Source organism: Nomascus leucogenys, chromosome 14, assembly GCF_006542625.1.
Source record: "Nomascus leucogenys isolate Asia chromosome 14, Asia_NLE_v1, whole genome shotgun sequence".
NCBI classification, from domain to species: Eukaryota; Metazoa; Chordata; class Mammalia; order Primates; family Hylobatidae; genus Nomascus; species Nomascus leucogenys.
In genome coordinates this window covers 8220543-8238540 of record NC_044394.1, presented here as the reverse complement: position 1 = coordinate 8238540, position 17998 = coordinate 8220543, and the positions used below count along the sequence as shown (strand labels likewise).

Here is a 17998-nt window from a genome sequence, read left to right as displayed (position 1 = left end):
ATCCACTGGGGGGTCTTAGAGTGTATCCCCCTTGGTTAAAGGGGGACTACCGTGATATATACATGCAATGGAATATTATTTAGCAATAAAAAGAAATGAAGTTCTTATATATGCTACAATATGGATAAATCTTAAAAACATTATGCTAAGGCCAGGTATGGTGGCTTATGCCTATAATCCCAGCACTTTGGTAAGCTGAAGCAGGCAGATCAACTGAATTTAGGAGTTCAAGACCAGCCTAGGCAACATGGGAAACCCCGTCTGTACAAAAGGTACAAAAATTAGCTGGGTTGGTGGCCTGCACCTGTAGACCCAGCTAAGCAGGTGGCTGAGGCAGGAGAATCGCTTGAGCCCAGGAGGCAGAGGTTGCAGTGAGCCAATATCACACCATTGCACTCCAGCCTGGGAGACAGAGCAAGACCCTGCCTCAAAAATAAAAAAATAAAAAAAAGAAAAAGAAAAACCCAAAAAAACAAAAAAAGAAAACCAGCATTATGCTAAGTGAAATAATTGAGACATAAAAAGAACAGTATTAGTCGGACATGGTGGCATGGACCTGTAGACCAAGCAACTTGGGTGGCTGAAGAGGGAGGAGGCCTTGAGTGCAGGAGTTCAAGGCCTGTATAACATAGCAACACCCTGGCTTAAATAAATAAAAATATTGTGGGCTGGGCATGGTGGCTTACGCCTGTAATCCCAGCACTTTGGGAGGCTGAGGCGGGCGGATCACCTGAGGTTGGGAGTTCAACACCAGCCTGATTAACATGGAGAAACCCTGTTTCTACCAAAAATACAAAAAAAATTAGCCAGGCATGGTGGCGCATGCCTGTAATCCCAGCTACTCGGGAGGCTGAGGCAGGAGAATCGTTTGAACCTGGGAGGTGGAGGTTGCAGTGAGCCGAGATGGCGCCATTGCACTCCAGCCTGGGCAACAAGAGTGAAACTCTGTCTCCAGAAAAAAAAAACATATATATATATACACACACACACACATATAGACACACACATATATATACATACACACACATATATATACATATATAGTATAATTTCACATATATTTACAGTGGGCAAATTCAGAGAAACAGAAAGATTAAAGATTATCAAGAGCTGGGGAGAGTGTAGAATGGGGAGTTTTTGTCTGGGGTGACGAAGTTTTAGAAATTAGTGGTGATGACTGCACAACATTGTGAATGTAATTATTGCCATTTAAATGTATATTTATAAATGGTTAAAATGGTAAATTTTATGTATAGCTATTTTACCATATTAAAAAAGTAAAGATAAAACCAAGAAACTACTAATTTTATATCTGTAATCAAACAGGCTTATAAACACCATCCTAGTCATGACCAAATAGTATTTTCATCTGACCATTTGAAGAACAGAATTTGTTCCTATCACGTCAGGGTCACCAAAAAAAAAAAAAAAAAAAAAAAAAAAAACCAGAAAAAAGAAAAAAACACAGAATTTATTCTATATCTTATTTGAAATATTATTTCAACAAGTGGTTAAATGTGTGTTAGGCACTGAATGGATGGAAGGAAGGAAAGATGAAAAGCAGACAGGCTAGCCTATCACATCCACCTTACAGAGCTCCTAGAAGGATCAAATAAAATGATATGTAAATGTTTTGTTTTTTTTTGAGATGGAGTCTCGCTCTGTCACCCAGGCTGGAGTTCAGTGGCCTGATCTCAGCTCACTGCAACCTCTGCCTCCCAGGTTCAAGAGATTCTCCATGGCCGGGCGTGGTGGCTCAAGCTTGTAATCCCAGCACTTTGTGGATCACGAGGTCAGGAGATCGAGACCACGGTGAAACCCCGTCTCTACTAAAAATACAAAAAATTAGCCGGGCATGGTGGCGGGCGCCTGTAGGCCCAGCTACTCGGAGAGGCTGAGGCAGGAGAATGGCGTGAACCCAGGAGGCGGAGCCTGCAGTGAGCCGAGATTGCGCCACTGCACTCCAGCCTGGGCGACAGAGCGAGACTCCGTCTCAAAAAAAAAAAAAAAAAAAAAAAAAAAAAAAAAAAAAAAAAAAGAGATTCTCCTGCTTCAGCCTCCCGAGTAGCTGGGACTACAGGCATGTGCCACCACGCCCAGCTAATTTTTGTCGTTTTAGTAGAGACGGGGTTTCATTATATTGACCAGGCTGGTGCTGAACTCCTGACCTCAGGTGATCCACCCACCTCGGCCTCCCAAAGTGCTGAGATTACAGGAGTGAGTCACTGCGCCCGACCAAAGCGTTTCACAAATAATAAAGTACTATATAAATATGGTTTAAGTTGCATATCCCGAAAATTGAAGCTAAAAATACAATTTATTTTTCCTAAGAAAAAATACTTCTGAGCTGATTTGCCAAACTAACCACAAGATGAAACCTGGATGCAATCATTGGTTTGCAGAAGGCGAGACTTTAACCAATTTACTGGCGTAGCATTAGGTGGCAAGCCTATATAAAGTGTGGGACATAGGTGTACTATCATACCCTCAGTTAAAACCAAGTAACAAAAAATGCTAACGGTCCTCAGCGCGGTAGCTCATGCCTGTAATCCCAGCACTTTGGGAGGCCAAGGTGGGCGGATCATGTGAGATCAGGAATTCGAGAACAGCCTGGCCAACATGGTGAAACCCCGTCTCTACTACAAATAGAAAAATTAGCCGGGCGTGGTGGCATGTGCCTGTAGTTCCAGCTACTCAGGAGGCTGAGGCAGGAGAATCACCTGAACCCAGGAGGCGGAGGTTTCAGTGAGCCGAGATGGTGCCACTGCACTCTGGACCAGGTGACAGAGCAAAAAGAGCGAAACTCCATCTCACAAAAAAAAAAAAAAAAAAAAAAAGCTGGGCATGGTTGTGAATGCCTGTAGTCCCAGCAACTCAGGAGGCTGTGGCATGAGAATTGCGTGAACCCCAGAGGTGGAGGTTGCAGTGAGCTGAGACTGCACCACTGCACTCCAGCCTGGGCAACAGAGCAAGACTGTCTCAAAATAAATAAATAAAAAAAATAAAGTACAGTGTTATGATACTTTATAAAAAGAGATTCTGGAGGCCAGGCCAAATGGCTCACATCTGTAATCCCAGCACTCTGGAAGGTTGAGGCAGGAGGATCACTTGAGCCCAAGAGTTTGAGACCAGCCCGGGCAATATCGTGAGACCCTGTCTCTACAAAATAAAAATAAATTAGCTGGGCGTGGTGGCGCATGCCTGTACTTCCAGCTACTAAGGAGTCTGAAGTGGAAAGATCATCACTTGAGCCTGGGAGGTCAAGATTGCAGCGAGCAGTGATCGTGCCACTGCACTGCAGTCTGGGTGACAGAGTAAGACCCTGTCTCAAAAAAAAAAAAAAAAAAAAAGAGATCCTACATTATTTTATCTATCTCATCTGATGCTTGGTAACACTGATATTTATCACTTATAACACCCTCCTACTCTGGATTTTATGATTTGAGAAGACAATATAAAATGATGGGTATTTGTTAAAATGATGGCATCAATTATAATAAAATATGCTTTGAGGTCCACAAAAGATAGTCACAATTAGTCATTCTATGTTAGAGAAATGATTTGAAGTGAGTCTTGGTTTATAGCCTCTGTACTGGCATAATTGTTAGCAGTGCCTGCTTTCACTCTCAAGTCCTGGTAAATGATGGCTATTCTATATAATCAATTGCAGAAAATAATAATTACACTGAAGTAATTTTATAAATTTACTGTTCAGTCTGGGATAGGAAATAACACCTATCACTAAAATTTGGAAAATATTGCTGCTACAATATTTAATATTCAATTATTTAAATAATTTTGCAGTCATAAAAAAGAACAAGATCATGTCTTTTGCAGGAACACAGATGGAGCTAGAGGCTATTATTCTTGGCAAACTAATGCAAGAACAGAAAACCAAGTACCGCATGTCTCCCACCCATAAGTGGGAGCCAAATGATGAGAACTTATGAACACAAAAGAAAAAACAGGCCAGGCACGATGCGTCACGCCTGTAATCCCAGCACTTTAGGAGGCCGAGGAGGGTGGATCACGAGGTCAGGAGTTCGAGACCAGCCTGGACAACGTGATGAAACCCCATCTCTACTAAAAATACAAAAAATTAGCTGGGTGTGGTGGCGTGCACCTGTAATCCCAGCTACTCTGGAGGCTGGGGTGGGATAATCGCTTGAACCCGGGAGGTGGAGGTTGCAGTGAGCCAAGATCCTGCCACTGCACTCCAACCTGGGTGACAGAGCAAGATTCCATTTCAAAAAAAACAAAAAAAAAACAAAACAGACACACACTGGGGTCTACTACCTAAGGGTGGAAGGTGAGAGGAAGGAGAGAAGCAGAAAAGGTAACTATTGGGTAGAGTTTAATTCCTGGGTGATGAAATAATCTGTACAATAAACCCCTGTGACATGAGTTTACCTATGTAACAAACCTTCACAAGTACCCCTGAACCTAAAATAATAGTTTAAAAATAAATATATAAATATGGCTGGGCGCGCAGGCTCACATCTGCAATTCCAGCACTTTGGGAGCAGAGGTGGGCGGGTCACTTGAGCCCCAGGAGTTTGCCACCACCCTGGCCAGCATAGAGAAACCTGTCTCTACTAAAAATACAAACTATTAGCTTGGCATGGTGGTGCATGCCTATAATCCCAGCTACTTGGGAGGCTGAGGCACAAGAATCGCTTGAACCCTGGAAGCGGAGGTTGCGGTGAGCTGAGATTGTGCCACTGCACTGCAGTCTGGGTGACAGAGCGAGATTCTGTTCCAAAATTAATTAATTTTTTCCCCCACAGGGAACCAAAGTAAATTTTGTAAGTTGAAAAGTATTAAGAGCCACGTGTGAAAATATTTTTAGGTGATTTTGAAACCATCGAATTGAAATCTTTAATTTATTTAAGTTAAGATTATTCAAAGAAAAATGTCAACATTAACAACTAGAATTCTAGAATGGATCATACCGTGTTTCAAAATACAGAAATGAGGGCCAGGCGCGGGGGCTCACGCTTGTAATCCCAGCACTTTGGGAGGCCGAGGCGGGCGGATCACGAGGTCAGGAGATCGAGACCACGGTGAAACCCCGTCTCTACTAAAAATACAAAAAAATTAGCCGGGCATGGTGGCGGGCGCCTGTAGTCCCAGCTACTCGGAGAGGCTGAGGCAGGAGAATGGCGTGAACCCGGGAGGTGGAGCTTGCAGTGAGCTGAGATTGCGTCACTGCACTCCAGCCTGGGCGACAGAGCGAGACTCCGTCTCAAAAAAAAAAAAAAAAAAAAAAAAAGAAATGAGGCCAGGTATGGTGGCTCACATCTGTAATCCCAGCACTTTGGGAGGACAAGGCAAGAGGATCGCTTGAGCCCAAGAGTTTGAGACCAGCCTGGGCAACATAGTGAGACCTTGTCTCTACAAAAAAATCCAAAAATTAGCAGGGCATGGTAGTGTCGCCCTGTAGTCCCAGCTACTCAGGAGGCTGAAGTGAGAGGATTGCTTGAGCCCGGGAGGTCGAGGATGCAGTGAGCTGTGATCATGCCACTGCACTCCAGGCTGGGTGATAGAGTGAGACCTTGTCTCAAAACAAAAACAAAAACGTAGCAATAAATGATTGTGAGCTTATCAACCTATTCTGGAAGATATATGTTCCAAACAATCTCTAGATGAGGTAACAGCTCCAAAGTCCTCCCTTTAACATTCTAAAATGTCATTAAAAGCTAAACAAATGGCTTAGATTTTAGGATTGAGGTCACTAAAATCAGTTTGGTCACCTAAAATTTGTATCTTACCTATAAAACGGAACAGAGTAATATGCTGACTCATGGTGCTGGCTTCTCTTTTATAATTATAAAAGCAGGTCATTTTAAAGAATTATCAAACTTACATTTAAAAAGAACATGGCCGGGCACAGTGGCTCACGGCTGTAATCCCAGCACTTTGGGAGGCAGGGGCAGGCAGATCACCTGAGGTCAGGAGTTCAAGACCAGCTTGGCCAACATGGTAAAACTCCATCTCTACAAAAATACAAAAACTTAGCCAGGCATGATGGCGGGTGCCTGTAACCCCAGCTACTTGGGAGGCTGAGGCGGGTGAATCACTTGAACCTGGGAGGCAGAGGTTGTAGTGAGCAGAGGTCGCACCATTGCACTCCAGCCTGGACTAGAGAGCGAGACTCCATCTCCAAAAAAAAAAAAAAAAAAAAAAAAAAAAAAGAATATGATAAGAATATGATATGTTTCTTCCTAAGATTTTATAGGCAACTGGGAAAGGGGTGAAAACACTCTGAATGGTAAATTCAGACTGGCCACATGAGATCAGCTTTCCACATTTGTGAAATATAATCATCATCTCTACTGAATGTTACTGAAAATGAAAACAGGGTAAAATATAATTGCAGAATACTGCTTTAGAAAAACTTTCACAGAATCATATTTAGGTATTTTTCCCATTCACTTCATAAAATCTGGATTCATTCATGCCACAGTGTTTATTTATACTTTAAAGTAACAAGTCCACTTGTACATATTGATTTCACAACATCAATAAATTTGTACACTTTGAGATTTGTTTCTGGGTTATAATTCTTCCTCTGGGTCTCGTGACCGTTTCCGGGTGCTCAAGGAACCTTCTGTTTGCAATGAACATGCAGAAGTAACAACAGTATCTCTAAATCCCTGAGGCTGAAAGATAAAAAATATATATACAAATATGCTTTAAGAACATTTGAGGCCGGGCGCGGTGGCTCACGCTTGTAATCCCAGCACTTTGGGAGGCCGAGGCGGGGGATCACGAGGTCAGAGATCGAGACAGGTGAACCCGTCTCTACTAAGCCGTTTGTAAGAACTGAGCAGAGAATGCTGAACATTGCAGTGAGAGATCCCACTGATCCAGCCTAACAGAACGTTCAAAAAAAAAAAAAAAAGAAATGATTTATTTAAGTAACTAATAAGAAAGCTACTTTATTCTAGGGCCAGGCGTAGTGGCTCACACCTGTAATCCCAGCACTTTGAGAGGCTGAGGTGGGCAGATCACGAGGTCAGGAGTTCAAGACCAGCCTGGCCATCATGGTGACCCCCATCTCTACCAAAAATATAAAAATTAGCTAGGTGTGGTGGCACACACCTCTAGTCCCAGCTACTCTGGAGGCTGAGGCAGGAGAATCGCTTGAACCTGGGAGGCAGAGGTTGCAGTGAGCCGAGATCGTGCCACTGCACTCTAGCCTGGGCGAAAGAGCGAGACTTCATCTCAAAAAAAAAAAAAAGAAAGTTCTTGAGATAGAAATTTATCAACCACTGTCAATGAAGAGTTTAACCTCATGGATACGTGCCTAAGCCCAGGCTATATTAAGAGTATTTTATATATACTTATTTATACCCTTGCATACACACACACAGAAATAACATTGCATTATAAAAATGTTCTCTAAAGGTCAATCCTAACAAACTTTACGATAGCTTTGTTAGAAGAAGTAAAAGGTAATGTCCTAAGTCTTAGGTCATTTATTTTCATAATTAAATACTCTAAAGTTTTCCAACTAGGATATTTCTCTCTTTTTTTTTCCCCCAACTAGGATATTTCAAGTACACCTGGGTAGTGCAAAGACTAAGTGGATAATTCAGTTTCAGAATCTCTATTTCTGTTTTTGTCCTTATAAAAATGAGATAAAGCCGGGCTCGGTGGCTCATGCCTGTAATCCCAAAACTTTGGAAGGCTGAGGAGGGCGGATCACCTGAGCTCAGGAGTTTGAGACTAGTCTGGCCAACATGGTGAAATCCCATCTCTACTAAAAACACAAAAATTAGCCAGGAGTGGTAGCACACGCCTATAATCCCAGCTACTAGGGAGGCTGAAGCAGGAGAATTGCTTAAACCAGTAGGGCGGAGGCTGCAGTGAGCCAAGATTGCATCACTGCACTCCAGCCTGGGCGACAGAGAGAGACTCCATCTAAAAAAAAAAAGAGATGCCAAAAATATATTTGGCTCAACACGATTGATAAATATGCATATTTCAGCCAAAAAAATGTGTGTTCTATGATGTAAATTCACAGAAAAATTAACATCTTAAAGTGGGCTATATTTGGTGGCTACAATAGATCTATAATACCTACAGACCAAAATAAGTAATGTTAGTATTTTTTCTTTTCTGGAAATCTTCAACAACTTTCACTTTAAAGATTTTTAATATCCTGACATTACATATGGCATGGAACACACTACCCCAAAATAAGTATTTCCTCTGTTCTTAAGAATAAATTTCAGTCCATTTGTGACTACAATATTCTGTATATACTACTATTTTGGGGACAATGTTCTAAGCATCAAAAGCTGTCCTCAAATATGCTTGCTGCCTACAGAAGTTAACAGAAGCAAGTTGTAAATTCTCTCTTTAGATAATTACTGCCCATCAATATCAAAATCCCACTCTAATCAAATAATACTGACTTTGATTTGAAACAGTACTGTGGATTCCTTCTGGCTGGGTGACTTGTACAATGTTGCCAACCTGCTTAAAGAAAAAGAATAAATACATACAAACACATGAACTTAATTAAAAGTTCAGATGACCAAATTCATAATTTAAATGTATGGGTTTATTATATTAATAATTCTATTTTTTTCTCTAAGAACACAAAAAGGAGAGAAATATTAAAAATATACCCTTCAAATACCCGTATGTATATAACAGAGTTTATATGAAATGTAAAGCAACCTAAAAGTCCAATGACTGATTCAAATAAATTATTTTATATATGATGAGATATTACTTATGCTAAAAACTAAAGGTGGAAGAAAATATTCAATGAGATAGGAAAGTATTAATAATATACTAAATAATAGTTATACTGTATTATCCCATATTTATAAGTATGTATACACACATCTAAAAAAAATTGATAGAAAACTACAATAAAAAAGTTAATAGTTGTTATCACAAGGTAAAGGTTGCTTGCTTATATTTTCCAAACTCTCTGCAGTAATCATGTTTTAATTATTGCTGAAGAATTATGATAATTTCTTACACTACAAATGAGAAACACTTACTCATATTACACCCAATAAAATAGCTAGGAAGACATTGTTTTAAAATGATGCACCCAGGCATGGTGGCTCATGTCTTTAATCCCAGCTCTTTAGGAGGGCAAGGCATGAGGATCACTTGAGACCAGGAGTTTGAAGCCATCCTGGGCAACATAGTGAGACCCCCATCTCTACAAAAAAAAAAAATAATAATAATAATATAAAATGATTATGTCCCAAAAATAAGTCATGACAGAACGAGATCTGCTTAGGTGGGATTTTATTATGTCTTATACAATTAATATAAAACTGAAAGCTAAAAGTAGCTGAGAAATAAAATTCTAAGCTCTTATTAACTATATTCAAGTACTGTAACAGCAACAAATATAAACAAAAACCTTTAAGACTGCTTTTTGGCTGGGCGTGGTGGCTCACGCTTGTAATCCCAGCACTTTGGGAGGCCAAGGCAGGCAGATCACCTGAGGTCGGGAGTTCGACACCAGCCTGACCAACATGGAGAAACCCCGTCTCTACTAAAAATACAAAATTAGCTGGGTGTGGTGGCGCATGCCTGTAATCCCAGCTACTTGGGAGGCTGAGGCAGGAGAATCGCTTGAACCTGCGAGGCAGACGTTGCAGTGAGCCGAGATTGCGCCATTGCACTCCAGCCTGGGCAAAAAGAGTGAAACGCCATCTCAAAAAAAAAAAAAAAACAAAAAACTGCTTTTAAGAATTACTTTAAAACTGATACACTGTAACTTATTCACAATAGCCAGAAGGTAGAAGCAACCCAAGTGTGCATCCACAGATGAATAAACAAAATGTGGTATGTACATACAATGGAATATGCAGATTTAAGGAAGAAAATTCTGACACATGCTATAACATAAATGAGCCTTGAAGACATTATACTAAGTGAAATAAGCCAGTCACATCAGAACGAATATTATATGATTCCAATTATATGGGGTTGCTAGAGGAGTGAAATTCAGAGACAGAAGGTAGAATGGTGATTGTCAGGGGCTGGGGGTAAAAAAGAATGAGTTAGCATTTAATGGGTACAGAGGTTCAGTATGGGAAGATGAAAAAGTTCTGAAAATGGATGATGATGGCTGCACGATATCAATGTACCTAATGCCAGTGAACTATATGTAAACATAAAATGGTAAATTTCATGTTATATATGTGTTTTAGCACAATGTAATAAAACTGATCTAAAAAAATACAGATTCTAATCTAGAGGAAAATAAGATTCTCAGAGTTGTAAGGATCATTTACTTACACAAAATAGAATGATTTGTTTTCAAAGACAATTCAAAAAGGACATTTTGGCTATGATTTGTTACTCTCTTAATTTTGAAATTGCCCCTCTTCTCAGACACAATTCAAAAGAAAAACAGAGACCAAAATACAGCAGAATCTAAAATGTCCTATACTCCATAATTGCAACTTTAAACATAAATAAAATAATTGCTAAGTAATATATAATACAAGAATAGCTATGTTGAGGCCGGGCGTGGTGGCTCACGCTTGTAATCCCAGCACTTTGGGAGGCTGAGGCAGGCAGATCACGAGGTCAGGAGTTCAAGACCAGCCTGGCCAACATGGTGAAACCCCGTCTCTAGTGAAGATACAAAAAAAAAAAAAAAATTAGCTGGGCGTGGTGGCACGCACCTGTAATCCCAGGGACTGAGGAAGCTGAGGTAGGAGAATCGCTTGAACCGGGGAGGTGGAGGTTGCAGTGAGCCAAGATCGTGCCTCTGCACTCCAGCCTGGGTGACAGGGCGAGACTCCATCTCAAAAAAAAAAAAATAGCTGTGTCGAGTGGAATTATAAACTTTTATAATTCCTTAGGGTTGATAATCTATCTTTAATGCAAAAATTCACAGAAAGAGAGGCAAGGTGTATTTTAACCTGCCTTATTAGGAAATCATTTTTTCAATGACAAAAATCAGCTAACCTTCTGAAAAATATCAACAGTATGTCCAAAAAAGGTACCTAGTACATCAATCCTGAGGAAATTATTAAAAAGTGAAAAGCTTTTAAGAAGCATTTACATGCTTATTAAGAATCCTAAAGTCGGCCGGGCACAGTGGCTCATGTCTATAATCCGGCACTTTGGGAGGCTGAGGTGGGCAGGTCACTTGAGGTCAGGCATTTGAGACCAGCCTGGTCAAAATGGTGAAACCCTGTCTCTATTAAAAATACAAAAGTTAGCCAAGTGTGGTGGCGCATGCCTATAATCCCAGCTACTTGGGAGGCTGAGGCAGGAGAATCACTTGAATCAGGGAGGTGGAGGTTGCAGGGAGCCGATATGACGCCACTACACTCCAGCCTGGGTGACAGAGTGAGACTCCATCTCAAAAAATAAAACAAAACAAAAGAATCCTAAAGTCAAAGGGGCATTAATTATTCAGGTTGAAAATCATCCTCAGGCCAGGCGTGGTGGCTCACCCCTGTTATCCCAGCCCTTTGGGAGGCCGAGGTGGATCACCTGAGGTCGAGAATTTGAGGCCAGCCTGACCAACATGGAGAAACCCCATCTCAACTAAAAATACAAAAAATTAGCCAGGCGTGGTGGTGCATGCCTGTAATCCCAGCTACTCGGCAGGCTGAGGCAGAAGAATCGATTGAACCTGGGAGGCCGAGGTTGTGGTGAGCTGAGATCACGCCATTGCACTCCAGCCTGGGCAACAAGAGCAAAACTCCATCTCAAAAACAAAACAAAACAAAACAAAAAAATCATCCTCAAATTTCTAGGTAAAAATACCATTTTTATGCATCATGTCTCTTTAAAGATCTTTTAAAATGAAAACCAAACCAAAGAATCACTTGGCTCATGGCCCCAGCTGAGATGTAGCTTAACATATGGCTGAACTACATAGTTTGGGTCAGGAAGAAATAAGACAGAAGCACAATTTGTGCTCTAAAACTGAGCACACATATGAAACACTGTGTGGGGGTGTTGATTTATTACTCCACTCTACCACCAGATCGTCTTGGCAAAGAGTAGTGTAATTCTGAATAATCTTGGCCTCATATAATCATGAATATGCAAATTGGAGGAAAACTCACATAATATAAGGACATAGACAAAAGTAGTTCTTTTAATAACTGTTGGAATATTATTCCATCATTAGTCTAAGGGTAAAAATCAGGTGTTACTGGTGAAGGACAGTGGCTGGGGCATGAGATAATACACCTAAGTTCAATTCCCAATATAAACTTGGCTATTCAAGATTTTTAGTTTCTGGACGGGTGCTGTGGCTCACGCCTACAATCCCAGCACTTTAGCAGGCCGAGGTAGGTGGACTGCCTGAGCTTAGGAGTTCGAGACCAGCCTGGGCAACGTGGCAAAACCCCATCTCTACAAAAATTACAAAAATTAGCTGGGTGTGGTGGTACATGCCTGTGGTCCCAGCCACTTGGGAGGCTGAGGTGGGAGGATTGCTTGAGCCCAGGAGGCTGAGGCTGCAGTGAGCTGAGATCGCACCACTGCACTCTAGCCTGGGCAACAAAGTGAGACCCTGCCTCAAAAAAAAAAAAAAGATTTTTAGTCTTCCTCTCCAAATGAAAAAATGTTCATTTTTATAACTATTTTTCCCTGACACGAATTTCTATTTCCATCCTTTTAAAATAAACTAAAATTTAAAAAACATAAAGCATACAAAATTTCATGCAACTTTTTTTTTTTTTTTTGAGACAGAGTCTCACTCTGCTGCCCAGGCTGGAGTGCAGTGGTGCAATCTTGGCTCACTGCAACCTCTGCCTCCTGGGTTCAAGTGATTCTCCTACCTCAGCCTCCTGAGTAGCTGGGATTACAGGTGCCCGCCACCATGCCTGGCTAATTTTTTTGTATTTTTAGTAGAGAAAGAGTTTCCCCATATTGGCCAGGCTGGTCTAGAACTCCCAACCTCAGGTGATCCACCTGCCTTGGCCTCCCAAAGTGCTGGGATTACAGGCGTCAGCCACCATGCCTGGCCTCATGTAACTTTTTTTTTTTAATATCTTAGAGACGGGGTCCCATTTTGTGGCCAAGCCTGGAGTGTAATAGCTCAGTCATAGCTCACTGCCACCCTGACTTCCTGGGCTCAAGTGATTTTCCCAACTCTGGCCTCCCAAACAGCTAGAACTATAGGTGCGCACCACCACGCCTGGCTAATTTTTAATTTATCTATAGAGGTGGTGCCTTGCCATTTTGGCCAGGCTGTTCTCCAACTTCTGGGCTCAAGCTCATGCAACTTTAACAACTTAAAGATGTCAGGTTTCAAATGATAAAGAACAAAACTACTTCAATGCTATTAAATGAGGTCAATTTATTTTGATTACATAAAGTATGTACATTATTTATCATATATCCACAGCCTGAAAAAAAAAAGTTTGAAGAAAAAAGATTTTACCTAAAAAAAGGAATAAGCTACATATTCAGATTGGCTGGCCATCAACACAATACTACAGTTACCTTCTAGAAACAGTTATTATAGAAGAAAAGAAATGAACTCTATTATAAAGTCAGCTATGGCTGGGTGCGGTGGCTCACGTCTGTAATCCCAGCACTTTGAGAGGCTGAGATGGGCAGGTCACCTGAGGTCAGGAGTTCAAGAGCAGCCTGGCCAACACAGTGAAATCCCATCTCTACTAAAAATACATGCACACATACACGTATACATGTATACATGCACACATACACGTATACATGTATACGTGTATACATACAATGTTTTTCACAATAAAGGACAGTTAAGAAATATTCAATAAATAGTGGCTATTATTTACTACTTATTCAGTTAACCTTTCTTGGCCTTGGTTTTCTTTTAGTAATAATAGGTATACGTTCTGCAAATAATTATTGAAAAGATTATCTGAAATGTTATATTTAAAGTGCCTAGTAAAATACCTAGCACAAGCAAGCACTCACTAAAATGACAGTATGAAAAATAAATAAGAATTAAAAAAAGATCTTATGAGATGTAGAAAAAATATTATAGAACAGCAGATTTCCCCCAATCTGTCTATATTCAATACTGGTGTTGTACATCATTTTCTTTTTTTTTTTTTGGGTGGGGGATAGAGTCTCACTCTGTAACCAGGCTGGAGGGCAGTGGCACAATCTTGGTTCACTGCAACCTCTGCCTCCTGGGTTCAAGTGATTCTCCTGCCTCAGCCTTCTGAGTAGCTGGGACTAAAGGCATGTGCCATCATGCCCAGTTAATTTTTATTTTTAGTGGAGACGGGATTTCACCATGTTGGCCAGGATGGTCTTGATCTCTTGACCTCATGATCCACCTACCTTAGCCTCCCAAAGTGATGGGATTACAGGTGTGAGCCACTGCATCCAGCCATGTACTTTGGTTTCTAATTTCTTGGGAAGGATTTGTAAGAAGGTGAATTCATACAATGGTTAACTCATGGTAAGCATGATTTTCTGATCTCTTGGGTAACTTATCAAGGCTAACTTCTAGAACTTGTCAAAGAAGGCAAATTTTCCTCCTGAAGAGTTCATAAAATGATGAAATATCTTGCTCTGCTCCCATTATTTTTCTTCTTAAATGCATTTTATTAGTGAATATTTAATTATAGTCTGAAGAAGACTACTGTATACTAGCTCAGGCGTAATTCCTATGAAAAAATAAATGATGGAATGTGCTTTACAGAATAACCTATAACTGGGAAAGTATAAGCAATATGTTCAAAAGACAGCTGGAGAACTGTTGCCAAATCTTTACAATAAGGTTTGGCGCCAAGAAAATAACTCCTTTTGTGACTCTAGTATACAGCAACTTACTTACAAAACTAGGGGTAACTATCTTAAATTGTGATCATAGAAAAAAAATTACAGGGATGATTTACCAGTCATACTGGTTTAGAGTAAAAAATTTGTTTAAATTAGGGGGAGACAGTCAATAGTAAAGCACTATGTATTGTGGGGAAAAAAAAAAACGTTACCTGAGCTCTTCGCAAATACCATTTTTAAAGAAGACCCAAACTGCACGATCAGTTGCAAAAGATATATACAGAAGTGTAATCGATTCTGTTATGAGCTTCAGGTCCGTAAAACCTAACTTGGTCAGGCAGGACTTTTTCAGTTTGTAGAACAACAAAGAAATATAGATTAAAAAATAGACAATTTCACTGGCTAGGCCCAATACGTATTTAAGTGACCTTTTATTCCATCTTTGCCCCTATGCCATTTTAATTTCTCCCTTTATTAGAGCATTTCCAAACCAAGACCTCTAGGTTATACCAATTAATCACAAAGCAGAGAGGCTAGCATAAATCTGACATTTTCTAGAAGTGTAGAAGACTTCACAGCTTTCAATGGCCTATTTTCAAGAAAATAAAAGCTGGTTTGTTCACTTGCTCAGCAGCTTTAAAAACAAATACAAAGATTTCATGCTGCCATACTTTTAAAGAACAATACTTGTGAAATGCAGGTAAGTAACTGGATAATAAAAGCTGGACAGCAAAATACAAAATAAAAAAAAAAAACAGACACAATTTCATACAAGAAATATCCTAAGCAACTAAGAGAAACCGTCGTTATGTTCCAAATAAATTAATTTTAAAGCTAACCTCACTCCTTTTGTCCTGATTTTATTCTTTTTTTTCAATCTCTTCCAGGAACACAGAGTACTCACCTCCTTCTGCATGGCTAATAAATTATTTCGAAGAGCCTTAGAAAATGGCATTCCCTGGCCACCTACTCATTTCAGGTGCATGAGCCCCATCATTTAAATATTCCAGAGAATTTCCTATGTAGCTAAATACGCAGTAATAACAACACATTTCTATGTTTGCTCTAGGTGATATCAGACAAGGCAACAAAAGTGTTACTTCATGGGTCATTGTATATCTCATCCACAGGACTAGCTCTAAGAAAGCTGTAAGGGTTCATTCAGTGTAATTAACCCAATATTGGCAGTTATTAACTTGTTTCTATACTGACCTTTGCTTTCGGTCCCAGTGAAAGATTAGCCGTATTGTAGCAGCATGTCCCCAACTTTCCCCTGAGAGTAAAGAACATTAATAACTGTATATGGCCTTACTGACTTGGTTATACATTTCTCAGAATGCCTCTGATCAAATATAATCTTACTTTATTAATTTAACATAACAAAAGTATACTTGCTTTCAAAAAACCTGGAAAATGAGTAATATCCTGAGATTACAAGGTTTTTACCTATCTCGGGAAATACTGCAAATCATTATTCTCTATTTGCTTTTAGAAAACTTTATTGTCTGAGTCCATATATGTGTCAATTTTCCATATCTTCAAGCCTAACATATTTCTGACCTCCAGAAGAAAGTAAAAACTCTGGTATTCTTTTTTTTTTTTTTGACATCAACAGAATATATAATTAAGTTGTGGCATATTCATGTCATCAAAATGAACTACAGTGTCACACAACAACATGGATGAATCCGAAAACAATAATGAGCAAAGTTGTCAGTCATATACAGTATAATTATATTTATACAAAGGCTATAAATAAGCAACTGTTGGGGATACACAGACAGTAAAATCTATAAAAGCTAGGTGACAATTACACAAAATTCAGGATAGCGGTTGCCTCTTGGGGGGAGAGCATACGAGGCTCCTGGGGGGTAGTAATGTTCCATTTGTCAGTCTGAACAATGGGCACCTGGACATGTATTATTGTTCTTCTAAATATACATTTTCATTTGTATATTCTATTTCGCATTAAAAAGAAAAAAGACCAAAAAAAAAAAGCATTAAGTGTAACTCAAGATTTAAGCAATGGTGCTTGGGAGTATTATCATATCATGCAGACACAATGCAAGGAAATGAAAAGGTGGATATAATTTGTGAGGTAGAGATGATGGGCTCAGGTTTGCACAAACTGAGCTCCTGAAACACAAGACTTTTATTACTAGTCATATTAGGTGTGAAACTGGCCTGAGATCACCAATTGCTTTTATGCTAGATTTGGAGGGCAAAGAGGGCAATTGAACTCAGCAATTTATGTGTACAGCACTGAAAATCTTCATGGCAAACAATTACTAATAGGTTATATGTTAGGTTACTTTTCAGTCCCACTCAGTTCAAAGGGTTTGTCATTACCCTACTGATTTGCACTTCTAAGTCTCCTGCCTGTTGCATTCTGATGATCCATTTCTACGCAAGACATATAATCTAAAGCTGAGACACAGCAATAGAAGACCAAAGAACAGACACAGCAACAAAGTTTGCATGAGGCAAATCAGGAGGGTAGGAATGAGATTTTGATGTGCATCTTGGTCAAATTCCAGAACTAGCAAAGACAGGGCCAGTTCCTAATTCCAATCAAAGCAAATTCAGCCATCTTATTTTCACACAGAAGTGGTCTATGCTGATTTTTAAATCTCTTTAAGGGATTAGGGAGCCTCTGAAATATAAAGGAAACTAAACTGATAATAATGTAAAATGAGCAGTGACCTATCATACCAGCAAACACTGTCAAAAACAGAAAGCTAATGGTGGGACTGGAGTCTAGAACACAGGAATTATGTTTATCCAGTGCTGCACTGTACAACAGGGCAGTCACTTGCCATATGTGGCAATTTAAGTTTAAGTAAAATTCAATTAAACATTCCATTCCACAGCTGCACTAGCCACATTTTAAATGCCTCAATAGCCACATGTAGCGAGGACTACTGTACTGAAGAGCACAGACACAGAACACTTCTATCATAACTGACCGTTCTATTGAACAATATCCTAGCAATATCCAAGGTAAAGGGTGTTCTGCTAGTAAAGCAAGGAGGGCATCAGAATTATCACAACTTAAGCATAATATTCCTGAGGGCATCTATTTCCATTTATTTGCTTCTCTGCTTACCAACTCTGAACCCCTGCTTTCCCAACTTTCTGGTATCTGGGAAGAAAATAAACTGACTAGAAAACATAAACTTCATTCTGCTTGACAACTGTAATTCTCACTAAATTTATAAATTTGCTTTCTGATTTATCATAGCGTGCTGAAGGCATGAGTTTGAGA

At 39.8% G+C, this 17998-nt stretch overlaps 1 protein-coding gene across 1 annotated transcript in view; it reads right to left on the bottom strand.

Annotated features, from left to right (window-relative positions):
• Positions 1–8408: 8408 nt before the first annotated feature.
• RAD51C (RAD51 paralog C) overlaps positions 8409–17998 on the bottom strand; it is a 40295-nt gene continuing 30705 nt past the window's right edge. The window contains exons 7-8 of the mRNA XM_030827015.1: positions 15946–16006; positions 8409–8484 (exon numbers count right to left, since the gene is read on the bottom strand). Coding sequence (XP_030682875.1) covers positions 8409–8484; positions 15946–16006 — 137 coding nt within the window. The remainder of the gene's footprint in view (positions 8485–15945; positions 16007–17998) is intronic.